Raw genomic sequence first — 27,664 nt, 5'->3', positions numbered from 1 at the left:
GCAACCAGAGAAAATCAGGTGAACAAATAGGGCCTAAATGAGAGGACACTTGGAAAAGTGTGAATGTCCTCCGCTCAGCCTTTCTTTCTGTCTGTCTGTCTGTCTGTCTGTTTATTTGCCTCTCTGTCTACATAGCTGGCGTCAGTCTCGAGGAGATCCTCCTTCTCTTTCCTGCCCCCTTTTTTGTGGGCAGAGCTGGCAGACACCAGCAGATTTTCCTCCCTGAATAGCTGTTTTTATCTCTTCCTCCCTCAGACTCTTCCTCCCTCTATCTCTGTGAATGGCTGTCTGGACTGAGTTAAAGGGGTTTTTCTGCTACAGAGACCTAATGCTCATGTTTTGTTTTTTTTGTTTGTTTTTTGGGGGTGTGTGTGTGTGGGGGTGCAATTAAAAATGTATATGTTGAGAATTGATGGCCAGCCCTGAAATTACAGTGTTGGCATTAATGTCCATGTCAGAGTAGATTTCACCCCCAAATTGAACAAGAAAGCTTGACAAAAGGAACACATACATCTAGGTGTAGGAAGTTTGCTTGTGTTTTTGCAGTTAGAGGACTTGGATGTCACAGGCTGGGGGGGCTGCTGGAATGGGCTCTCCGCTCGCGTATGCATGCATCTGAGACAGGGAGACAGACAGGGGCAGGGAGGGCTTTGTGCACCAGCCCTTTCCCACACTCCCTTTCACCTTTTGTTGTATGGCAGCACCAGGGCTCTCTGACATGACGAATCGCTCTGCCTGCTTAACTGAGACGGTGGCGGTAGGAAAGTGAGAGAAGAGCGAAGTGGAATGATGTGTGTGCGTTGGTGTGTGTGTGTGTGTGTGTGTGTGGTTTTGTCCTTTAATCTCAGTACCTGAAGCTCTGCCTTCCCTTCCCCTGGCCCGGCCATTCTCTGCTAGTCTGCTACCAGTCAGGAGCAAAAAAAGTTGTTCAATGCTTCTTCAATGAGCAGATTCCACAGTGGATGACACACACACACACACACACACACACACACACACACACACACACACACACACACACACACACACACACACACACACACACACACACACACACACACACACACACACACACACACACACACACACACACTTCTGCCCCAAATGCCAGCACCAAGCTGTTGCCCATAAAGCGTTCAGGCTGTCACAATAGAGACATTACCACATGAGTGAGTGGCTCTGAATAGAGCTAAGGGTGTGTGTGTATATAGAGAGTGGTGGCTGAGGGGGGAGTTCCTGGCAAGGCAGACGACCCTGTCATCACCTCTGCCCCTTGTGAAACAAGTGATCGCCTCCAATGGCACAAGCATGCACCACACACTTGCACACACTCCTGCTGCGCCGCTTGTAGTGGTTATCCACGTTTGTCCTCTACTCTCTAGGAGAGAAGCTGTGACTATACAGATATTCAAGGTGTTTTCTTAAAGGATGTAACAAAAAAAAAAGAAAGTTGTCAGTGACCCACTTGTGAATGAATGACCCCGCGAGGCTTGGTGGGGTGAGGGGTGTGGATCTAAAGGTCAACAGAGGAGAGGAAATGAAGAAAGGAATAAATCCTGTCAAAGTGAATTAAAGGGAAATAAATCAGTTCTTGTATGTGGAACTACATGCGTAAGTTTCAATGAGGAAAGCAAACGCCACAGAAAGGGACAGACAGATACCGTTGGAGATATGAGCATAAAAGCGTAAGGAAACACGCAAAACATTTCGAGTGTTGGTTCGGCTACTGCCACTCAGTTCTGTCAGCAGATTGTCACTGTGTGTCTTCGCATGCATGTGTCGAGCCTTGAACTGTCATTATGCAAAACCGGCGCTCTTCACAAGGCACACAGGACGTGTGTGTTCGGATGCATGCATGACCATGCGTATGTGTGCGTGTGCTGTGGTGGAGGGCTGACAGGGGTTTAAGGGGCCATGTCACTCTGTCGCTGCCGGACTGCATGACAACAACGTTTTGTCAGTGCACGGATGAATGCAGAGTCATGGCAGCAGAAGAAGTAGGAGAAGAAGCGGGAGAAAAAGAAGGAAGAAGGAGTGAGCTGATGTCGGAGAAGGGCAAAAATTTGTAGTATTTTTTTTCTCCCCTTCCCTCCACACTCGATGAGGAAATTAGGTCATCCAAGTGAAGCCATTGCAGTGAACAAATCATCATCATAATTGGAGCCTTTAACAAATGTGTGGAGGTGGCGGCTTCACACACAGACAAGAAAGAAAAAAAACAACACACACACGCACACACAAAAGCCGTAACACAGTTCTATAGCTACACATCGCCAGAAGGGGGTAAAACCGAATTTCAGTATAAATCAGGGTATGTTTGACAGTTTTATTGCTGTGTCAGGAGCCTCATTTGGGACAGGAGCGTGATAGAAGAACGTTACTCGTGGCAAATATAATTGCGGTCACGATCTTTACATAAATCACAGCGTTGTTACATTGCACTTGGCTGGTGACTTTGTGGGGGTGAAAAACCCAGAGCATCAAGCGACCCGTGGGATCTCTTCACCCATTCTTTCATTTTTTTCATCAGGTATTCACAACAAGAGGGATGCACATCAGATAGGAAATGTGACTTGACTTGTACCCAATTTAGTATATAAATACATGCTTGTGCAAGAGCCAAATGTCAGACTTAAATGAACTTAAAAAAAAACAATGGAGATAAGGTAATTTGCTTTCTAACCAATGGTTACATGGAAATAAATCCATAATCAAGAAAATAAACATCTGAATTATAACAATTCAATACATTGGGATAAATTAAATTTAAAGCTGACAATTAAATGTACCTTTCTGATTATATGTATAATCATTTTTCTGTCAGAAGTTCCAGTGTTATGCAGTATCACTGTTCAGTATTCAGTATTTCAGACATTCCCCAGAGTTAAACTCGCCTCCTGAAACTGTGGTTGCGTTGCACAAACTCCATCAGTGGGCTGTTAAAGACGTGCAAGATTGAAGGGTTGACCTTGCACACTCCCGCCTCTTTCTCGCACATTTCATGTGGCAAGTTGTGCACATTATTTATTCATGTTTAAAGACAGCCTGCTGGGGATATATACAGCTGCAGTCAATGGACACAGTGCATAACCTCAGCCCATACATATCACATATGTGTAATATAGGCGGAATAAATCTCTGAAAATTGTCTCATTGAAACTTGATGTGTATGTCAGTGTCATTGGCTGGCGTTAATGTAGGAGCCATAAACCAACAACTGTACAGACACAGAGATGGAGAGATGCCCGTCAGAGCTGATACAGTAATTGCCATGTGTCCATGTCACTTATCCCAATAATGGACGACATTATCTGCAGCAAGATGGGGGTGTTTATTCTGGTGTTACACAGACTGGATCTCAACACGTGGATCCTAATGAGATAGCTGGATTTGTTTTGGTTTGACCCAGAAAGGACATGTGTTTTTGGGTCTGGGGAATATTTTTTTTCACTTTATAGAATGACTTTCTCAGTAAGATATTCTGGTTTGAGTTAAAAAAAGAATACAAATCTTGGCACAATATAATTGAGTTTCCTGTGCATTTACCCCGTTGGATATGTATCCTTGGATGGAGGTCATTGATACATTTCTTCATTGTTTTATTTATTCATTCTTGTACTTTTTCTATTTCTTTTTTTAGGTTTCCAGCTTTTCCATAATTGCCACTGGTGAAGGTGGATGAACTGATGAACCTGGAACTATGATTGAATAAGTTACAAATGGAGGTGACAATACATATTCTTTAAAATGAGTAGGATTCTCAAAGTTACAATTATACAGGCCGATCTAATCCCATAAGAGGATTGGTTTTGGGGGGTATTTATAGCATATTTGAAACATTTTTCTACCATAGCCTTAAAATGAGATTACACATTTTTAGAGGCTTGAGTCGCTGACAAAAAAAAATGGTTCTGTTGTTAACAAGCGTTGAGCTGAAGAGAAGAAATGTGGGCTTCAGCTCTCGCAGTTGTTTCAGATCTTTGAAAAACGAATTATTAAAATGAGAAAAGTCAACATGGGACTAAATCACTCAATCAGATGTTAATTTGCAGGCAGAGTAACCTGGACTGTGCACATCAGCCCAAAGCCAGGCGGCTGATTGACAGAACTTGGCTGACTGTGGACCCTCCTTCCCAGCGTCCCCTCCTCTCTCTCTCTCTCTCTCTCCCCCTCTCTCCTCTCCTCTCCTCTCCTTCCCTCTGCTCTCTCTCCCTCCTCAATCGCAAGGCTGCGCTCACCAACTCGACACGGCCGACAGGGATGCAGCGAGGGCGCAGCGCAGCCTGAAAAATGGCACCACCACCGCGCGTCCTGTGGATCTATCCATCCCCGTTCCTCCTGTCCGTCCTGCTGCTTTTTCACGAGTTGTCGCCGTGCCGAGCCTTACGGAATTACCCGGAGAATGAAGGTGGGTGTCCTGGCGGGCGCGCGTGTGTGTGTGTGTGTGTGAACCTGTGAGCGGAGTTGGATGACTTGGTCGTGCGTCGCGCTGGCGGATTTGGGGAGAAGGAGAGCGCGCGAGGGCGCAGCGCGACGCAGCGGCGGAGACTCCCGTTAAGTGCTCGGCTTGGTTATGAATCATGTATAAAGAAAAAGCGGAAAGTGGCAGTGAGAGATGGCAAAATAAATAAATAAATAAATGCGTTCGTCACGTTTTTTTTCTTTTTTTTTTTTTCCTTTTCTGAGCACACTGACATTAAATTTGTATGACATATACCCACGCGGGCGGCCGTGCCATGCTGGGAGCCAGAGGAGGCTGAGGTCGACCATTCACTTTGTGACATCAAGGCTCTTAAAGTAGCCCAACTTATAATAATTATGGCAAAACAACATTGGCATCGCTGCCAAAAATCCTTCTTAATCATTGATATCTTCATTATTACACACTGATAAATGCTGTTCTTTTTCTCTGCGCGCTGCGACTGAAGTCTATTGCTTCAGTCTGCAAATGAGCAGCAGCAATTACATTAGATTTGTCACACGCTGCTGCTGAGGCTCTCTCGGTTATTGTATTAACATCGATGCTCAGCCTGAAATTAGCCAATGCATTTACTTACTAACTACTTCTGACTGCTTGGTGGGCTGACACATTGGAGCTGGCTTGTTTAATGGGATGTTGAACTCACACATAAATGGAGAGAAGTGCAGAACCGCATGTCCACAAGTTCTGTTCACAATAATTGGGTTCGGGGACAGTTTGGAGGTGATTTGGGCCAATCTGGAAGTCTGTGCTATTGCTTTGCTTGTTTGCACTCCACGATACAGGATTGTCTTTATGTGAATCATTTAATTCAGAGTTCTTCGAAAAGCTCCAGTCAGTCTTGTCTTGAAGCTCAGTAAAGCCTTTTCATCTCTATGACTTGACTTCCATTGATATTTCCTGCCTTCTCTCAATAACTGACACGCACATACACACCTTAACTTGCCGGCTTACCCTGGATGACTTAAACATGCAGGTGATTCACAGACTGGGCCCTACCAAGATTTAAATGGACCTCTTGTCTCCCGCTGACTTAATGGTATAAGCAGTGTGTGTACATGCATCCTGCTGAATGTATGTCAGCGCCTGCAGGAGTTCATGCAGAACAAAGGCTCTGGAGGATAGATAGTCAGAGAGAGGAGGAGGAGGAGGAGGAGGGTTCTAACAGCAAAAGACAATGCACGTGAGGGAGACACTAACACTGTGCTAAAATATTCATTAAAAAGAGCATGAGTGATGAAACCAACTGGAAGTCAAAGGAAACTCCTGTTGATTTAGATAACCACGGAGAGGGCATGCCAGTTGCTGGGATTGTTTCTGTGTGTGTGTACGGATCATGTTCAGCTTGTTTCTTTTCAATCTTTGAGGTGACTGACAAGTCAGAGAGGCCTCCATTACAAACACTTTGTAAGCCAGGTGCCGGGCAGTGTTGCACCGTGGGGCAATCCGTGTCACGTTTGCTCTTTCAATATTCAATATCTCATCACTTCCTGCTGTTTGTAACTGTTATCTATGATTTCTGTCTATACATCCAGTGTGTGTGTGTGTGTGTGTGTGTGTGTGTGTGTGTGTGTGTGTGTGTGTGTATGTGTGTGTGTGTGTGTGTGTGTGTGTGTGTGTGTGTGTGTGTGTGTGTGTGTGTGTGTGTGTGTGCGTGTGATCCAATGGCACAATAATCTAATAAAGCCATTTTTGTCAACCGCTCTGCTTTTACCTTTTGGCCTGCCAGTTTCCCTGCTGTGCCTGCACGCCTAATAGAAGGACTGTGCGTCGCCGTGCCAGCATGTGTGTGTGTATATACCTTGTGTTTGCCTATAAGGGTGCATATTCTCCACCCACGCATCTCAGTGGCCGTGTTATTCCAGGAAATCCTCCCTCTGAGGCTGTCTAGTAGCAGATGCGAGGCTGTTATAAAAGGAGAGATACAGCTCTCAAGGCTCAATTAAGAATACAGTCCCTCTGATGGAGCTGATAGTGTTAGCAGGAAAGTAGTGTTAAGCTGTCAACAAGCTGAGTTTACTACCAGACCTATTGATCTGCTCCAAAATTGTTTGGCATTTACGAGAAACTGGGTTGTGAGGACAGACTGGCAGAACTCGGCTCCTCTGCATCATTTTGCAAAATGACTTTAAATTGGAGCAATAATTTTACCCGAGTGGAGATCGGGAGTTGCAGTGGAAAAGCGGTTATTATAAAAGCTGTGAGTGAAAAGAAGTAATGCAATGTTTTGAAGGTTTTTTTTGTTGGTTTTTTTTGCTGTTGTCAAAAGTGATGAGAAGAGGAGGACAGGATGTGTTTCATTGTACCAGCAGAGGGAGCCCAGCACTCCCTCTGTCTGGACCCCCGAGGGCATACTGATGTAACAGTGGGGTGGTGGATGCTCGCGGGTCTCCCCTTGGTTCCTTTTTTGTTGCACTGTGTCCTCATCCCCGCTTAACTGCCTACCTGTGTGTTCTCAAACACTGGAACAATATGTTTCTCTTTTTGTTGTTTTCCCCATTTCCTCTCCTACTGACTGCAACCTCCTTGTGCAGACTCACGCAGGGGAAAGAAGCAGACTACCACAACTTTCTATTTTTGTGTTTTCCCTCTCTCTCTCTCTCACTCCAGATTTATTGCCTAAAATCTGGAGGAAAAAAATAAATAAAGAGGAAGCGTAGCCTTGTGCTTGCTTTCTCTGCAACTGGATCTTGATTACTGTGTACTAACGGAGGCAAATAAATGATCCAAACCCGAATTTGGCTTGAATTCTCATGCAAAGGGATATTCAACTGAATTAATCAGGAATGGTGGGGAACGATGACAAAAATGTAGAAAAAATGTGACTCAACTTTGGGTTACGTTAGAGATTTGAGGTTTACGGGTAATCTATGCTTGCCCTTGTGCACTTGGTAATACACTGTACTTGTAGTTTTTCATTGAATTGAATCCCTTGAGGGGTGGGGTGCTGCTGGAAGCTGCTGTATTGCGATTAATGTTAACATCGGGTGAGCAGTTAGTGCAGAGGCAAGCATATGTAGAGCTTGCCCTCGACACACACACACACACACACACACACACACACACACACACACACACACACACACACACACACACACACACACACACACACACACACACACACACACACACACACACACACACACACACACACACACACACACACACACACCTTATGATTCACACAAGATCCTGACTGCGGTATAATGCTGGGTCAAAGGTCTCATCTGATTTAATTGCTTTAATCTATAATGGCTGCTTGTAGTTATCGGCAGAGCCATACCTCAAGAAGCGTGTGTGTGTGTGTGTGTGTGTGTGTGTGTGTGTGTGTGTGTGTGTGTGTGTCCGTCCAAGAGAATTGCTCTGCTCCCATGTTACAACCATGACCTTGGACAGGAAGGGATATAGATCTCCGTTCTCATCAGAGACCCGCAACAAGCTTGAGCACCCTCCTGGTTCCTACTTCCACTGCAATATCTCTCTAATCCCACTCTTTTGTATCCGCCCTCCTATGTTTTCTCTCTGCCTCCCTTGTGGTCTCCATCTCTGTATTCTTTACTGTTGTTTTTTTTTTTTTACTGTTCCGTCTTCCTTCTCTGCCGCCTCTCGTTCAGCGTCTCTCTAGGACAGGAGCCGCTGCAGTGTGTTTTCTGTAATGAGGGGGAGCTCCTATGTCTGCTTAAAACACACACACACACACACACACACACACACACACACACACACACACACACACACACACACACACACACACACACACACACACACACACACACACACACACACACACACACACACACACACAGTTATTCTACCTTAATGTATGGCTGGGGGGCAGTTTGGTGGTCTCGGTCCAGAGAATAGTGTCACATATTCTGGGGGCTGGCTGATAGATAGGGTTATAAATACAACTCAGTGACAGAGAAGGATTCCGCTGCGAGGGCTTCACCTCATGGATTCAACGTGTGTGTATGTGTGCATGAAAAGACAAAGAGAGATAGAGAGCGAGAGAAAGAGAGAGACAGAGAGCGCGAGAGAGAGAGAGAGAGTGGACAAGAGACTGAAATTATAAATAAAAGGCAAATCCACCAGAGAAAAGCTGGGTGACAAAAACAGAAGTGATAAGGGAAAAAAGAACAAAGACCGACACTTAGTTTAAAAAATGGAACAGTTCAACCAACTCTCTGTGCCCTATCGAGCAGAGCGTCCATAACAGTGCCCACAGAGCCCTTGTGTTGTTTATTGGTAGTCAGTGGCTGCTGAGCGCAGTTTTATAGTAGCTTCATCAATTCAAATTATTGTGTTATTATGTTTTTGTTTTTTTTTGGGGGGGGGGTGATGTTTTAATATTATTGGTTTTAAAATAGATGGTAGGACTCACGAGAAGCATAGCAATAACCCACCATGACCACCACCACAACATCTCTTGGTAATTATTTCTTTCATTAAAGCTTATTATGACATGATTTCTTAATTTTTTCATGTGTGTCGATCAAGAGACAATGGATTCTACTGGTTAGCAGTCTTTGAAGGGCGCTATGTTATTCAGTTATCTAGTCGATCATAGGGCAAAAACAGAAAGACAGACACACACACTTTCACTTAGAGCATGTTTTTGGACTGTGGATGCTAAAAAATAAATAAATCACAAACTCACATCCTGGAACCAGGGAAATGTTCGCTACGGATCAAGAGTCTAACCAATTCATCACTCTAAAAAGAGAAAATTGCACACACGTTATTCAAAATCTTACAATGTTGTCAAGCCCTGCTTCAACAAACCAGACTGAAATGAGCAGGGTTTTTTTTTTTTTAATGCACGAGACCTTGAGTAAGCGCCTTAAACCAACTAAAACACTCAGTGCAGTAGCCCTTCAGGAGCACGTTTGTCAACACATTATATGTGGTTTGAAAAACGTGTACTTGTGGCCTTACTGCATTCATTGTCACTCTGACGTTTTTCCACCCCGCCAAGAAGCATGCTTGCGCATAACAAGTGACAGAAATCTGAAGATTATACAAACAAGAAATACCTTGTTCCTTCATGAGATGTAAGAGGTGCCAGACTGGCTATTTAACCGCTGCTTTCCAGTCTGCATGCTACGCTGAGATGACTGCTGTCTACTGGCAGCAGCAGCATCACATGTACAGTGCAGCCACGAGTGGAACAGATGTTCTCATCTGACGCGCAGAAACTGAGTAAGCGTCTTGGAAATCTCAACCTATTTCTTTATGGAGTGAAAGAAAAAAAGAACGTAATAGTAACTATTAATGTGCTGCTCATGCCACAATTCTGCAGACTTCAGCAAAAATCTAACGTAATGTCAGTCAGATTTATTTGCTGACTGTGCATTTATAAAAAAAAAAAGAAAAAAAAAGGGACATGAAAATCCCATAGACATAGGTTTACTTTATTGTAATAAAAACAGATGTAACGCTGGGTGAACTACAGTGCTGCCACAAAGTAACTTTTTTTTTTCTTCACATGGTACCCTTTATCAGGCAAGTGACCATTTATAGTCATTTATGCTTGTTTTTCTTGTTTACTTAAAACAAACCATTATAAAGCAATTAGAGCTTTTTCTTTCTTCTTTTTTTTGCCTGACAGTATCTCACCGAAAGCCTGGGACAACCAGTTTGTGAAAGCTTTTTCATGACATCCAGTTTCATTTTATTTGTTATATAAAGGGTTGTTGTTGTTTTTTTTAAACAATATTTTGGCTACTGTGTCAGTTTGTGTCGTTTTAAAACCCCTAAAGAGGCTACAATATGGATGGCATTGAATTAAGTTCCACTTAAAGTGACTTCAAAATGTTACAGAAAAACAAAAAAAGGTATTTCAATTCCATGTTAACAGGTTTTAATTACATTTTGTAATCAGAACTGTCAAAGTGTTATAAGTATTGAAGGGATGCAGGCAGCATGGTGGAGTAGTGGTGAGCACTCCTGCTTCACAAAGTAGAACAATACTGGCTTGGCTGTGGGGCGTTTCGTGGATGGACATCTATTACAAGTTGTGTTTAAACTAGTTGAAAATACGTCTACATGCTGATTAAGATTACAGTGACCTATTTCTAACAAGCATGTGATCTCAGCTTTTATTAGAGGGGTGGGGAGGGGGCATGGTTGTATCATCCAGCCACCGATTTAATTTCTTTTTTTTTTTTTTTTACAGTTTTCAGGGTTGAAAGGTTGCCAGTGAAATGTCTTTAATAAGGAAGCCTGTCCTCAGTGTGTGAAGCCTGATGGCTGCAGTGAAGTTTGGACTTTAGTGTGCTCCCAGTGTGTCTGTTGACCCCCTTCCCCCTCCCTTCAAGCCCTTAACTGCTGGTCAAATCACTGACGGTCACTCAGCCTTGACCACTGTCTAGCCACCACCAAAAACATGCCCTGGACTCCTTCTTGTTCCCTTGCTGCCCCTCCTCACGCACATCTCCAACCCCCGAACGAGCTCCCAATCTTGACCTTTTTGGCTAAATTGAATTTTGTTGTTTCCTTACTTCTATCTCGCTCTGTTTCTCTTGTTTTTTGTCCTTGTAGTTTTGATTTTGCCTTTGCTGTGAAAGACTGCATCAGCCATCTTTACAAATAAACATCCCTGGATTTGGGTCAGCTATAGAAAAGACCGTTCACTCACCACTGCCCCGAGCTTTTCTGTTCTGATGAGCAGCTGTGAAGGTAATATTAAGGGGGGGAAAAAAACCAAACAAACTTGAAACTTGGAATATCGTCAGAAAACATTTACACAGAGATTCTTTGAGTGGAAATGGGTCAAATTTACTTTGTACAAATGCAGCTGCGCTGCCTTTACTTGTTCAAACACTTGAAAAGACCTCTGTTAAAGTATTCTTGAAAAGCAATGTCTTCCAGCTGTGAAAATTATGGCTGCTGCTAAGAGAAGCGTAGGCAGAGGTATATGACACTGAACCCTGCAGCAGCGCTTGGCTGCTTGTGAAAAGTCTGTATTTGTCCATTTAAAGTCAGTAGTAAAACGTTTCAGCTGCTTAAGCTCAACCAGACATTAAGTGCAGAGCTGGCAGATCATTTTATAAGACAGCAACGGCAAATAGCACACTTTTGTTTTAAGAATTTTTGCAGCTTCTCAGGTGGTTCACATGTCAAAGTTGGGGCATTTTTGTTCTGCTAGCACTGCTCCCAGAGCGGTTTAGGGGGTCTTCTTTCCTCACTCACATGCTTTAAGTTTCTGTCTGTCATTGCTGACTCTTCTTTACAACATAGTAACGGGCACAGAGTGCAAATAGGTTTAATTTAATGGAGGCATGAGGGCAGATAGGCAGGCTGCAACACAGACACGTCACAGACTACTGTGTGTGTGTGTGTGTGTGTGTGTGTGTGTGTGTGTGTGTGTGTGTGTGTGTGTGTGTGTGTGTGTGTGTGTGTGTGTGTGTGTGTGTGTGTGTGTGTGTGTGTGTGTGTGCATCAACAGTGGAAACCTGTCTAAGCACACTTTTATCTGACATGTGATTGCCTATCTGTCTCCACCACTGAGGCTCACTCCTGAGATTCCAGGCCAATTTACCCTCCTGTGACCAACCACTGTGTGACAGCTGTGTGTGTGTGTGTGTGTGTTTGTGTGTGTGTGTGTGTGTGTGTGTGTGTGTGTGTGTGTGTGTGTGTGTGTATGTGTGTGTGTGTGTGTGTGTGTGTGTGTGTGTGTGTGTGTGTGTGTGTGTGTGTGTGTGTGTGTGTGTGTGTGTGTGTGTGTGTGTGTGTGTGTGTGTGTGTGTGTGTGTGTGTGTGTGTGTGTGTGTGTGTGTGTGTGTGTGTGTGTGTGTGTGTGTGTGTGTGTGCAGATAAATGTCTTAACAACTCGTAGAGACCAAAAAAGGTCAAGGAGAGGCAAAACAAAACAAAACCAAATAAAAACAAAGAGAGCCTAGTTGAATTGGCAGTGTTTGCAGATGCTCCTGGAAAATTAGCTGTCGTGTGATAATAAAGAAGAATAGGTTTATCTTTCTCTACTTGTCCTTTTTATTGACAGTGTTATTGACCGTGAAGGTTTGCCCTGTAAGTTATCTCTGAACTCCCAACGTCTCCGGTTTGTGTGCGTCTGCTTCTATGGAAGTGTTTGCTCATTATTGTAGACACGTTTGTGTGTTTGAATGCGCACGTGTGTGTTGTTCTTTGCCCTTGATGAGGTGTTGGCATACCAGAGGAAGGAGCTTATTAAAAAAAAACAAAAAAAAAAACAAGTGTCTGGATCTTCCTGGGTGTCACAGTTCAACGGTGTAAGCATTCAACCAGCATGCTCAGACAAGGCCGCACACATACACACACGTGCACACGCACCACACAAATGCATGCAACACACTCCAGAGGCTCTTCAAGCGACAAACTAGGGCAGTGCTCCTGTCATAGGCTGTCAGAATATCATCTTTTCTGTCCTGCTAACGCTGCCAGTATGTGAAATAGCAGCGTAGGCTAATGTGCCTTCTGCTACAGTGGAAATTGAAAAAGTGCAACCTCTCTCATCTTCACTTCATCTCATACATAAATATATTTTTTTTTTTTACATTTTAAAACCTTTTCTTTGATTTTGACCATTGTGCACATTCCTCCTTCAAGATTGATTGTTTTGATTTAAAAAAAAATACAAAATTCTTTGTTCACCACTTCACTTAATTAGCATCACAGATAATCTCCTCTTAACAAGTGTAACGTTTTTCTCCACGTACATATCTTTAATCTTGACAATTAGAACCGATTGTTACCTTGGAAACCAATCTTATATGTTTCTATACATCGAGAGCTTGAGATAAAAGATGCAGGGATGCAGTAATTCGACCACAAAGGTTTGTTTGATTAGCTTCCTTTTTGTATCTTTTACCGGAGAGATCATAGAAAGATTTGCTTTCATAAAGAATTTAATTTACTAATTAAAGCTTGCTTAAACATGTATACTTTGTGAAGTCAAACAACCAAAATGCATTGATTCATTGACAGCTATTTTGATTAAAAAAATTATCAATAAATCTACAAAACTAAATATACAAACTGCCATTTTCACTCATCCATTTGTCTGCTGAATCTGATGCAGGAAAACAGTCTATATATATATAAAATCATGTGCACATAAATATTTATGAATAAATTAATCACAATACAATCAAATGTTTTATCACTTGCTTTGTAATTAAGAGACAAATTACAGTTCTAACTTTTACTACACTGTCAATACCCTGCTTTTTATGATTTAATTCATGTCCTCAAAGTCTGACAAGTGATAATTCAGACACCCAGCGACCATTTATCCATGCATGTTAAATGCTAATTGAATTTTATTTGTTTCGCAGAATCAGCTTTTACCTTCAGTGATCTGACTTTGCGCCTCGCTCATTTAAATAGTTATGGGCTCCTATGTAATTATGTGGGGTGATGCTTAATAGAACTGATTTTAATCAATGTAATTCATTTCATCCCAAAGCTAGATTTAATTTTGTGCTTGCTGAAGTGCAGCAAGATGAACATAACATATGTGAAGTGAATGAATCGTAGGAAAGCAGAGGCAATTCAACTGGATCGAGGAGGAATTAGGATTAGGTTTCCATTTAAATCTATTAAATTATTCATAAATACATTTATCTTGCTGACGGCGATCACACTTGAAGAATAACAACAGTTTTTTTTCCCCCCTCAGAAATCACGCTCGTTTGAACATTCTCCCAATAGAAAATATCCTACATAATACTGAAATAGTGAAATGAAAAATATGGCAGAATTAGATTTGCCTGCTTCAAAGGAAACACATACTTAAACAGCACATGGAATCTAATAAAATCTGATCAACATCATTCATAGTAATGACTCCATATGTTCAGTTATGGAGAGAAATATAATTTAACCCCTTATAAGGCATTGATTGAAACGTCTCACTTCAGGGTAATGTAATAGGATTTTCAATACTGTGAAGTCAACATATAAATGTGCCATCTATACAGGACAACATTTGTTGAAATGCTTCATCCCGGCCAAAATTCGAATGTTTCAAGCATGACAAGTCCTTGGATACATGTCTCATTAGATTCCTGCAAAAGATTGGCTGCACGCTATTGATCTTAAATGACTCACAAAAAGTTGCCTTCTTCTGACTCACTTAAAGCTTTGGGCAGAGGTTTGAACAGTCACATTTGTTTTATCGGTACAATCTTTTGCGCCATTATATTGTTACATTTTCAGGTTAAATGCATCAATCAGGTGAACTGACTGGAAGGAAATCCGCAAGAGGTTAAAACCCGCAGCAGCACCCATTTAAATGTTTATCGGAACAATTTAATCACATGTTATGCGATTGTTATCAAAGTATTATTTTGAAAGAAACAGGAATAAGTGCAAATGTTTCCAAATATGTTCACAAGCCAAATGAAAGAGTTAGATTAAGTTTAAAGGATTAAGAAGTTTAAAGTCGGCTTTCTTCACAAAGGAAGTCATTTTTCCATGAAGAATTTCCTCTCGGTGTTGAAGGACGTCACAGTTCCTCATGCTGTTTACATAACAGAGGCATTATGAAGGATCTCAGTCACAATGTGAAGCTTCCTTCTGATTGTGATCACAATGATTTCATTGTGGAACACTGAACCTGTGTACCTCAGTCAGTGGAGATGACGATGGGATGTATGTTTAATACAATCCACAAAGGACGAGCGCGCAGACGTGGACAGAGAGCGAGAAGAGTGGTTGAGAGCTGCTGGTGGTTTTTTGGACGAGTGGAAGGAGAACTGATGAAAAGACAGCGAGCACAACAGACTTAGCTCCACGGCTGTGTGTGTGTGTGTGTGTGTGTGTGTGTGTGTTATTTTTTTTTTCTCCTAAAGTTCAGAGCTCAAGTCTTCCCACTACTTCATACTGCTCTCCTTTGAGTCATTTGTTGCCCGGGCAACGCTCTCACTCGTTGAACTGCACTCTCAGCGGAGTGGAAGCAGGGGAAGGTGTGGGTGTGTGTGTGTGTGTGTGTGTGTGTGTGGGCGTGCGTGTGTGTGTGTGTGTGTCCTGACTAATACTTCGATTGGGAGTGTTTGTGGTGTTGCATGTTTGGATATGCATCCACTGTAGTTTAAAAAAAAAAAAAAAGAAAGTCATTTGTTATTTCCATACTGACATTTCAAGCATCTGCATGTGTTTGATGTACTGAAAGGAATGGTTTAAAGTTTTTCCCTGTCTTCAACCGTCTACAGCTTCTTTCTGACAATAGAGCTGTTAAGTGGGAACAGCAGGTGGTTCTGACTTTTTTTTCTCTCTATTATGTTTAACTTATTGCAGATTATTACTGAAAACAGACACACAGGTCTATATACTGACATAGTAGGTGTACACATGAAAAAACAAATCCCATCTGGTCCCTCATTGCGTAATCCTGCAGCGATGGAAGGTCCAAATGCTCTTGAACCTCATTCAGTAAAGAAAAAGTTCATCTGTGGCTGCTGACACGGGCTTCAATGATGAACTGATTCAAGCTTTGTTTTTAACGTTGTGATTATAACTCATGACGTCTGAGGGTTGCACAGTGGTGTAGTCGTGGCTAGCACTTTCTCCTCATGGTGAGATTGTGTCTGGCTGGAGTCCAAGCTGGACTTTCAATTCGCAGATTGCACATTGTTTCCTCCCGCAGTCCAAACAAGACACATTTGACATTAATAAGTGACCCAGAATTACCCGTACGTGTGAATGTGTGTGACCGCTTGTCTCTTTGTGTTTGCCCTGTGATGGATTAGTGACATGTCCAGGATTTACCCTGCTGTCTCTCATAGTCAGCTGTGATTGGCTGGGCCTCGATATAGAATAGATTTATAGTCGTTAGAAACCATCCCAGCAAAATGTAACTAACCCGCGGATTACAGGCCGAGCTAACCTATTGCAAAAAAAAAACTTTAAACTGAAGCCTTTCACTTTGCTGTGGGTGGCTGTTGTTCCTGTCATTTTAGCGTGTCAAGCACCTTGTGTGGCGGCCATCGCCATCGCCATCGGTGTGTGAGTGGCTGCATGAACGGGTGACCGTGATTTAACAGTGTAAAGTGCTCGGAGGCGTCTGAAGCTGTAAAAAAGCACCATGTCAGTGAAGTTCATTTAAGCATTTCGTAACAGTTAATCCATTTCGAATGATGATTTAATTACCGAGGTCAAAGAGCTAAAATGCTCCATCTGTGAGTCATGAAACACAGCCAAAGAACCCCAGAATAGCTCCTCCAAGTTTATCCTTTCATATTCAGCATACCCATATATGAGATGTGAGAACAAGATTCATCCTCTTGCAGCAGTAAAGCAAGTAACTAATATTAAAAATATCATTTGCAGATATGGCTGCAAACTGTAATTTCTAAGCTAAGATTATGATATCTTTATTTTGAGTCTTGTTTTATGAGTACAGGGTTTTCAGAGTGTGTGAGGTTGAACCCTCAGAACTCCATTTATTTTTTTGCATTATATGATGTGATTGGGATTCATGAAACTCTGGCTCTGAAGATGGGGATGCTATGAAATAATCAATAGCTTCACTCCCCCCTATATTTCTTTTTAATTAGTATTTAACTGTGACAAGTAACACACAATACACCTTCAAAGGGAATCTTCTCAGTCAGGCATGTCCGGACTCACATTTCACATTGTCCGACTTTTTTTTTTTTTTTTAACTCAATTTATTTTGCAGAAACCCAAAAAACACAACATATTAAAAAAAGGGAAACGATTTGGTTAAGCTTAATTTTAACTGGCCCTTCAGTTTTCATGTCTACAGGAGACTTAAAAAATAACTTCACTAAAATCAACCTTTGCATCTGATTTTTCACAAGACACTCTTGTTTAAGGAATACATTCTGAAGAGACCCTATGAGACAAAACAAGGAACACAGATGTTATGCTAATCATAAACCAAATGTGCAAGGTGATTTAATCAAAGAACAATGAAAAGAGCAAAAAACAAGAAGAAGACATTGTTTACAAATCTATACTGAAAGTTTTGAATCGGCCGTGTCCTTGTAAATTAGCCTGTGTTTTATTTCTAAGGTAAAAACAACTCTCCTTGTGTTTCTTGGACCGCAAGGAGCCCACGTCAACATCTGCTAATTTGACCAATTTCAGCTGAATATTGAGTATTTTGAGTAGAAAAGATCTCAAGAACTCATTATGTAGTCACATATTGTGCTCTAAATTGAGTCAGTGTGGTGGTCTCATTGTGCAGTCCTTCTCTTTGTGGAGCTGGCACAGTCTTAAGGAGTGTGTGTCTGTGTGTGTGTGTGTGTGTGTGTGTGTGTGTGTGTTGTGTGTGACAGAGTGTGTGGAAGCATCCTGGTCTCTTTGTGTGCCAGTCTGGCTGTTGGCAGTGCCGTTTGATTCTTGGCAGGTGGATCACAGCTTCTTGCAGCCCAGCTGAAGCAGTGGATGGCGTCCAGTGAGAGAGTGGCAGAGAGACATACACAGACAAAGAGACGGAGAAAGAAAAAGAGAAGAAGACAGGGAGAGACAGACACCCCGGTGGGGGGGTGGGGGGGGGGGGGGGGGTGGTGAAGGAAAACAGAGAGCTGCAGGAGGAGATGAAGACACAAAGATTGAAAAAGTGTTTTCTATTTTCTCTACATGGCTCTATAAGCTGTTGGAGTTTCAATATATATATATTTACTACCTTTGCACACTAGCTGATGATTCACAAATTCACACTCTCCACCCAACACTCGTCTTATCTTTCACTCCTGGAATGTAAACCTCACAGTATGGCGTTGAAAATCAATAAGACAGCTTGTCTCACTGTAACCAAACAGCCTTCACAGCGCGCAGGGGTGTGGATCCGTGCACTTGTGCAAAATGTAAAAGAAACAACTGTGTGCTCACAGGCAAATTAGTGGGGCATTTTAAGTGCATTTTCAGTCACGAGGCACTTTTAGTTTCCAATAAAGCGACCACATTTTGAAGGTGCACCATTGTGGGTGTAATATGTCATGTTTAGCTGCTCCCTAACCAATTGTGTGTGTGTGTGCGTGTGCGCGCGCGCGCGTGTGTGTGTGTGTGTGTGTGTGTGTGTGTGTGTGTGTGTGTGTGTGTGTGTGTGTGTGTGTGTGTATGTGTGTGTGTATGTGTGTGTGTGTGGGTGTGTGTGTGTGTGTGTGTGTGTGTGTGCGTGCGTGCGTGCGTGCGTGCGACACAGACTGGTCATTAGATCGAACATGAGCCCGATCTGAGTGACTGAGTGATGAGCTTGGTGTTTTTATTCTGGACCAAAGCGGGCCTGGCCCAGGATTAAATTTCACACACACACACAATTTAGCCAGTTCCCTGGAGGAGAGGTGGAGTGAAAGGGAGAAGGGGGGGAAGAACATTTAGAGATGGATGGATGAGTAACTAGAGGAGTGCCATCTTGTTTGTCTGGGGAAGAATTTTAGGTATTTCCTTTAATTTTCTCCTCCACACACACACACACACACACACACACACACACACACACACACACACACACACACACACACACACACACACACACACACACACACACACACACACACACACACACACACACATCCATACATATATGCATATTGGCTGTGTCAGCAGACAGGAAAGTACAGCGAATACATTATTGATGAATCCAGTCATTGATTACAAGTGATAAGTGGTATTGACATTGGGTGTGAGAAGAAGAGAAAAGTGTTGATGTGTAGGTTTATGTATATATGCATTTTCCCTGTGGGCCCCAAAATGGCTTTAGAATATGTAATGGCCTGAGCTACACTTTAGCTTACTAGACAGTACGAAAAAATATCTAATGAGAACAAACACAGTGGTTGCAGAAATGCCAAAAACTTTCTTTCTCTCTTAACTCAGAAGTAAAGCCATAGTTTTAGCTCTATTTACACCGGTTTAAAGAGGTATCTCCCTGAGTTATCTGACCCTTTAAAACTGCCACGGCTGCACTCAGTTATACTCTGTCAAACACATAAAATGTTATTAGGCGAAGTAAATCACAGAGAATATCACTGACATAATTGGCTGTAGTTGAAACAGACAATTTTGCTTAATTCCTTGTTGATAGGGAGCTTTTATCTCTGGACAGAAATATAAGCCAGTTTGAAAAAGCATGTGAGTGGCTCTCTGTCGGGTCCTGAAATCATATATTATTATACTATTATGTCCCATTTCTCCACGCCACTCAAAAGCCCGTGAACTGAGGAAAGCAGTCTAAATAGTGTTTAGTTCCTCTGAATACACGCAGGGGCTGGAGGCTTTCTCTGACCTTTAGCTGCACAGCACCTCCTCTCCACAGTTTCAGTGTCATCCCTCTCATTTAAGCCACCTCTCTCTCACCTCAGCTCTGCTGTGCTGCAGCTGCCTTTCTCTGCTTCATTATTCCATGCGTGCACCATATTGTCTGGGCTCTTTTCCCCGACACACACAAAGAAATGGGTGCCGCTATACACGCGCATTGCACATGTATGCACACGGTGCTACAGCATGAGGTGCCTCCCTGTTGTCATGCTGCGCTGAGGAGGACGGCTGGGATTCAGTTAAGACTGATGAACAGCGTGAGTGCAAAACGAAGAGAAAGACTGGAAAAAGAGGAGGCTGGGCCAGCTTTGCAGTCCCTTAGTTACAATTAGTGGCTGGTAAACAGACACATTCACGTCTCTACAGGCGAGCAATTAGTCTAATTTATATTAAGAAGTGCAAACTTTATGGTAGTTTCTCCAGGTCTCAGCTGTTACCTTGTAAAAAATGTGGAGGGAATCGTGCCGCTTTACAGTGATGCAGTCACTTTGAATTGTGCCTGGTCAGCAGCTCACACGTCTGATGTGCGATCTGTGGATTGAAAGCACACAAGGAAAGATTTCGACAGAGGACGGATAATCTGCGAGAGACACAATGTGTGCGAAGAGGAGAGAGAAGCGGCGGTCTCCGCAGATGGATGCTGATTAAATATTGATGGTCAGCAGTGTTGAAGGCTTGATTAGAACCTGAGCGAGCCAAGCTTGAACAGGCCGCTCAACCTGCACATAAACAGGTTGAAAACCTTGCATCCAAATCCGAGCAGGTTTTCATTATGCCTCCTGCCGTACAACCCGACACTCATTTTCATTCTCACCTTCGCTCCGTCCTCCCTCCACTTCCTCCCGTCGTGCCCGAGATCACACGCTGGAAACAACATGTGTGATTCAGAGTGCAGTAACCATTCATTTTGCTGCTGCCGCACTTTGTCCTCAATGACATTGTCCTCTTACAAGTGTCACTCTGACAAAGCCTTCAAAAATGCCTGCAATGATTTCAAAACCAGCTATTACACGTTGACTCAAAATGACTGGGACATAAAGAAATAATTGACTTCTGGCAAATGGGCTGACTCTGATGATGGGCTTTGGGGAACAAAATCTCCAAGAAATAAATAACCAGATTCAAACCTTTTTGTCGGCTGAATGAAAGTCGAAGCAAGGGTTTGGGTGGACTATTACTTTAATGTCAAAAAAGTCCAATTTAACTGGAAAATATAGTCTCTCCTCGAAATCTTGATGCTGTTTCATTGTCTGACTGTGTGTCCCCTTGAACCGTAACAGCTGCAGCACAACCACAGCAATCTTACAAGAGAAATTACAGGTTTACCGCTGCTTGTGATTCCACTGCCAGTGTACTTGAACACAACAAAAGACATCCTCGTATAAAACATGAAAACATCTTGGGAGTTTCTTATGTGGAAGGTTTAGAGTAGGACACAATGCTCTCCAGTACATTTTCACGGGAGAACTGTGCCACACCGTGTCTAGAAAACAATATACTTTGTAGAGAGAAACGGGAATTGAGAAATTAACTGTCATGAAAAAGCCTGTTAACGTGTCTGTTCTTTCTGTCTTTGTGTTGTTGCAGTTACTTTGCTGGACTCCATGTCGGCCCTGGCAGATCTGGGCTGGGAGGCTTACCCTAATGAAGGGGTGAGTGTCACACACACACACGCACGCACGCACGCACGCACACACACACACACACACACACACACACACACACACACACACACACACACACACACACACACACACACACACAGATATACAGTAAAACATCCTCTCTTTATGTTGTAAACTGGCTCCAAACGTTTGAATGTGATCAGAAGTAGCAGGTTGTGTTGACAGGTTTTATTTCCAGGGAGCAGGCAGGGACTCGGAGTGTGCAGCAGAGCTGCAGCGTGTGTTTTCGGGAGCACTGGGTTCTTAAGCGCTCTTTGCTAAATCGGGAGTCTGCAGGGGAAACTTACAAATTATTTCTGCCGTGCTGGAAACACTGGCAGAGGAGCCTCCAACGCAAACCATGTTGTGGATGGAGTGAAAGGGCAAGGTGGAGAATTAAACATTTGTTGCGTAAGAGGAGGCGGCATTGCTGGTGATATTTGCCCATGTACATGTGTGTCAGGAGGCGAAGGGCGAGCGGGGGTGGTCGAAGTATTGCATAACTGGCTTTTTGCAGGTATGGGGACCAAGGGAGTCTGGAGTGCAGCCACCATGAATCAAAAAATGACAACAGAGAAGTGTGGGGAGGAAGAGGGTGGGAGCGCAGAGAGGAAGAGCGACGAAGCGCCTTCAATAGAGCCGGCTCTGTCACTGTAGCGCCGAAGCTGTTGAATGGCTCTGAATTAATTCTATTTCCTCTCGAGTCACACTTCTCTCTCTCGCTTCCCTATCCACTATTCAGCATCAGTGTGGTAAATTGCAGGATGCCACACGCGGTTTCATGGTTGTGTGCAGCGGAGAGGCAGCTGAAGTGAGCAGAGCTCAGCAACATTGTTTTCTCAGCCAATCAAGGGTATCAAGTTCACCTAATTGAAAAGCTTTGATTTTGTGGTCATCTTCTGGATCCCTTTTCTCTTTTGTTTCTTCATGGAAATCCTTACATGAGGGCCTGAAATGTTCCCTTTACGGAAGGTTTCATGTCATTTTGATATACAGAATTTACTTTGTTTGAATATGTCCTTCAGGTTGTACAATCGTTGCTATGGATTAGCTTTAAAAAAAAAAAAAGTTTAAAAGTATTTAATAACCATCTTCTTTTCTTGGATGTGAACAATACCAGGGTTGTACAGACATTCAAGGTAAAGTAGCCACAGGGGCCTTTCAAATGAACTGTATTAAAAGACCGTTAATCATATCAACTCAATGAATTTCGTTCTTTTACTTCAATGCCAGCCATTCATTTTATCGACTATTTTATTAGAAAAGGAAAACTCAACAAAACCACACAAATGGTTTTGGTCTCACAATAAATACCACTTTTTTCTTGCTGAAAGGCAAAGAGGCAGGAACCAAAGTAGAGAAGATGTAACTGAAGGTGAGAAAAATAAATCAATGAAAGTAACCTGAACAGAGTGAAAGCAAGAGACCAATGTGTGTGCTTATTTTTAAACATTACTTTAATTCAAGTTTAACCGTGATGTCCTGACATAATTACTTTAAACACTAATAGTCACCTAATTCATTAGCGCCTCAGTTTGGTTTTTAGTATCAGTCATTTTAATGCTTCATTAACTCCGTCAATTAGGTTATGTTTTCAAAGCTGTTCGTCCTATTGGCGGATGAGTGTAGCAGGAGCAAATATGACTATGTAAAATTTTGGAACAGTTTTGACTTACGGCATAAATCTGTTCATTCTTCTATCCTTGAAAGATGGCAAGAGGGAAAAATATAAGAAAATCTGAAAAAGGCAGAAAAAAAACCCTGATAGTTCCCTGAGGGGCAATTAGACGACCACCCAGCAGCAACACAGACAATTTCCAACATGGAATCACACATTAAAAACATGAAATATTAAATCATAAAAAGATCAATTTGAAACGGAAAAAAATATCAGATGTTAAAAACTGCATTGAATGTGGAGTGGTGGTAGCTAATGATAAGAACATTAATGGTAGAGTGATCATAACATAACACACATTACACACCTCAGCTAAAACCTCAGCTTTGCACAGCAAAAGTTTGACTTTATTCAGAAACATATCCTAACACATGCATGGTGGTTGCCGTTTCAGATTTGCACACCATTGGAAAGTTGCCCATTGGCCTTGGCAGAGATTAAAAAGGTCATTTATATTTATTTCCCACTCACATTTGCTTTGGACAAAGGCCCTTTAAGTCAATATATGCATAAATGCCAAACATCATCTAAAATTGTCCATCTATAAGTTTTGGCAGGGCTTCTTCCACTTTGGTCATGCAGAGTGGAGCAAAGCTGTTTATGAGTATGACTCATTATGCAGGCTACTCAAAATATTCTTTACTGTCCTGAGGGGCCCCACCATGCCAGCATCGCTTGAATCTTGAATACACACAAGTAACCCAGTGTTTTTCTTTATTTAAACCTTCAATAATTATACTTGCAGTGAAGTTAACATCTTGTCAAAAGGATGATGCCATTACTTGTCATCCTGGGACAGATAAACGATATGAAGTGCTGAATGTATGTTATTTGGTTTCATAAAAGTTTGTCATACTTTGTTGTCTGTCACAAATGAAATGCAGAGGATTAAATTCAACAGAAGTGATACGAGAGGTACAATGTACTCCAAGAAAACAAGCGAGAGAAGGGCTGTGAGAAGGTCCTACATTTCATATAGAGGGATTATCTAGATGACCTTTGGACTTCAAACCTGAGGATTATTCACAGTGAGAAGCAATTCCCACCAATATGAGACTGGTGTCTACCTGAATCAGTCCAAAACGACACTTGACCCTCAGAGGTCACGTTTAATCCAAGCTGTGCAGGGCCGGATGTGGCTGAGACGGAGTGGAGCGACCCACTTCTGTCACCATACAGGGGTGTTCCTCGTGAGGGACACAAAACAGATACATCTTAATGATGTTTGAAAATGGGAGGCCCCACAACCTCCCTACTCCTGCCAGAGGCACCTCAGGCCACAGACCCCCCCCAACCCCCTCTTTAGCCGTCTTTCCTCTGCTTCCACCCACCCCCTTTTTTTTTTTCATACCATCTCGATTTCTGTCCTTCCTCATTAAGACATAGTCTGTTTCAGAGTTCGGAGGCCAATTATGTCGTCGTAGGTGTACCCATCAGATGATTGCAAGAACAGGGATGTAATGTTAAGCTTGTGAATGGTTGAACTTAAACCCCAATCCGACGTCCCTGCTTCACTTCAAAGCAATCAAGCAGGCTCAGTGCTGATTGGCCGAGGTGATTAAGGGTTCAGGGAGGAGGGTTTTATTCTGAATGTTAATTAATGCTCAGACTGAACCAACACAGCCCTGGCAACAGTGACAACTTTGTGTGTGTGTGTGTGTGTGTGTGTGTGTGTGTGTGTGTGTGTGTGTGTGTGTGTGTGTGTGTGTGTGTGTGTGTGTGTGTGTGTGTGTGTGTGTGTGTGTGTGTGTGTGTGTGTGTGTGTGCTGGTGCATATTTGTGCAGAAAGTGTTGAACTATCCAAACATTTTCTTAGTTGTATTTTTAGTAGCTTTTCCCCTCAAGCGGCTGCTGTATCATTAGCAGATATGGGGGCAAACAGGTTGTTTTTCAAATTCTTAAACACACCTGTGCTTTTCACCCGGCAAAAGTGACAATGAACAGACTCGCCAACTGGGGAAATAAGTCACTCACCAGGAAGTGGCAGTAATCCAGCCACTCCAAACTCTGCCTACAAAGAAATAAACAAAGACATCATAAAGCCCTCTTTATCCCTCAATGACTATTCCCATAAATGCTTTAATCACCACTCCCTGGGGACTGAGCTTTGTGTGTTTGTGTGGGTGGGTGTGTGTGACCGTCCTGTTATGTCCGACTGGTCTCGGCTCTGCACAGATGGGTCTATTTAGCTGCCAGGCGTGCCTGTAATTTACCAACATTCATTTCACTCTCCCCTCTTTTCTCTCTTTCTTTCTCAGTCTTTTGTTTTGTTCTTTTAATTGAATCAAGTGTGGCTGATCACAGTGGCTCTGCTGCTGTGTGCATACAAGACTCCAGCGATACATTGCTTATTCTGTATGTAATCTTCAAACTCTAAACTGGCTGCCGGGGACGCCGGTATCAGCTCACTGCAGCAGCATTAAACAATCTCCTGCTTCCTCTTCTCCAGCTTTTTCTCCTTCCTTCCCTCTGTTTCTCTGCTCAAGGACTATTCGGGTGGGATCAAGAAAGAGCTGGTTTTGTTCAAGCTCCAGTTCATACACAGTAGACATTTCAGCAGAGGCAGCAGAGATTAAAAGCATGTGAGTGTGTGAGGCAGCAGGAGAGTGTGCGTGAGCCTATAGTGAGAAGTGTGTTTTTATGTGGATCTGTTTTAGTGCTCAGGACTCGGAGGTGAAATGCGTCAAGCTTTTGCCGGGTTGTTGGGCCGTCACATCAGATTAACCTCAAGAACTCAACCTTAGCTTGGACTCCAAGTGTCTGAAAGTTTGTCTTTGCATTTGTCTGCTTTATTGGGTTTTACTAGCAGGTCTTTTATTTTATTTTTTCTCAAATTGAGAGGTACTTAAGGGATGACTGGAAGTCACTGTGGTGAGTCTGAGCTCGCGTGCATGCTGCCGTCCATGCAGCTGTACGCACGTGTGTATCCGCTATGTGTTCACACCATGTATATAGTGTGTTTACATGGTTTCGCAGCTGTAAGGTGATATGTGCTCACCACTTGGGGGGCTTAAAGTTTCAGTCTTAACATGACGACTGGGGCTCAGCACAGAGAAGGTGGTCCTCTCATCCCTGGCCTCAAACCAGGACTCATCGAGTTTGGGAGCGTAGTTTTTGTGTGTGTGTGTGTGTGTGTGTGTGTGTGTGTGTGTGTGTGTGTGTGTGTGTGTGTGTCTGTGTGTGCGCGTGTGTGTGTGCGTTCGTGTGTGTACACAAGAAAATCCAGTTAGCTTCCTCTTGAAAAGATCCGATATCTTGAGACACTAAAACCACATTGGTTTGTTTTTTTTCTTTAAGGAATAGACATGTTCTGTGTGTGTGTCACTTGTATATACATGTGTGCCTGTCTGTGAGTGTGCGTGTGTGTGTGTGTGTCTGTGTGTCTGTGTGGCTGTGTGTCTGTGTGTGTGTGTAGATAGAAAATGTTTTCCTGCTCATGCAAGAAGTGTTCTCAATTACTGCCTTAGTCAGAAGTGGAAACAGATGGTAGCAGATGACGGGAGACAAAGTAGCTCTGTCCTACCTACTCCTTCTCTCTCTCGCTCTCTTTCTCCATCTAACTCACACACACACTTCTACTTCTTAAGCGCTAAATCATGCATTCACTTTAGAAAAACAGGCTCAATTCTTGCACATGTGCAACAAAGACAAAGACAGTCCTTCAGTCATCTTGACACAGATCATCACTCAAAGTCACCCAGACATGAAAACAGAACATGCAGGCTTAGTGTTGGTTTGCACTAAACCACAGTTCACTGAACTTGGGCCCAGTTTCCCCCATAAGCAATCTCTGAACTGAGATTTTCTTTGTCCATTGACCAGTGATGAAGTAAGATGATCTTACAGCTGAGTAGTGCTGTTGTCAAGCCGCCCTCATAACTGCTGAACGTCACTCAACCTCGCGCTCTCGTTCACGTTGTCATTGATTGTAAAGTTACTTTTTAGTCAAGAACATTTCCTCACATTTCCTCACAAGCACACAAATGCTGCTCTGCTGTCCTCACCTCTTCTCGCTTCTCTTTCTCCACATGACTTATTCATTCACGTTGGCTTCCATTCCCTTCTTCATCTCACTTCACCCTCTTTTTTCATTACTCCATCCACCCCCCCCCCTTTGTTTGAGTACAATTTTTATCCTTTTACTTATATTGTTTTGTCTTTCTCTGCACTTTGTACTTTCCCTCAAAGTGTTTCTGTCTGCTTTCTACCACTTTCCCATCCACCCACCTCCTACAGCCTACCTACTTTACTCAGGTGAGGGATGCTATGAGTCGTAGCTGATTCAAGGTCACAATGGGTGTTTACAGCAGGGCCATCGCTCCGACAAACACAGACATGTGACACAAACATGTGGCGGCTGCTGTTCGTGTGCAATCAACAACTATCTTTTCCACAGAACTTATTCTCACTTTGCACTTGATTCACTGTTTTGTTAGGCCAATTATCACACAGACAGGATTTAGGGTTAACTGAATTAACATGTGTTTTGGACTGTGAGAGGGAGTGTTTGACAACATAACACACACCCGCAGGGAGAAAATGCAGAGTTTACAAAGAAGAGCTTCAAACACAGAC

At 42.8% G+C, this 27,664-nt stretch overlaps 1 protein-coding gene across 1 annotated transcript in view; it reads left to right on the top strand.

Annotated features, from left to right (window-relative positions):
• Window positions 1-4,290: 4,290 nt before the first annotated feature.
• LOC308135591 (ephrin type-A receptor 3-like) overlaps window positions 4,291-27,664 on the top strand; it is a gene marked incomplete at its 5' end in the record, with an annotated part of 83,644 nt that continues 60,270 nt past the window's right edge. The window contains 2 exons of the mRNA XM_080503648.1: window positions 4,291-4,408; window positions 21,335-21,399. Coding sequence (XP_080359774.1) covers window positions 4,291-4,408; window positions 21,335-21,399 — 183 coding nt within the window. The remainder of the gene's footprint in view (window positions 4,409-21,334; window positions 21,400-27,664) is intronic.

Source organism: Blennius ocellaris (genome assembly GCF_963422515.1).
Source record: "Blennius ocellaris genome assembly, chromosome: 10".
In the NCBI taxonomy this organism is placed as follows: Eukaryota; Metazoa; Chordata; class Actinopteri; order Blenniiformes; family Blenniidae; genus Blennius; species Blennius ocellaris.
The sequence above is the reverse complement of the archived record's forward strand: the minus strand, read 5'-3'. Positions and strand labels throughout refer to the sequence as shown.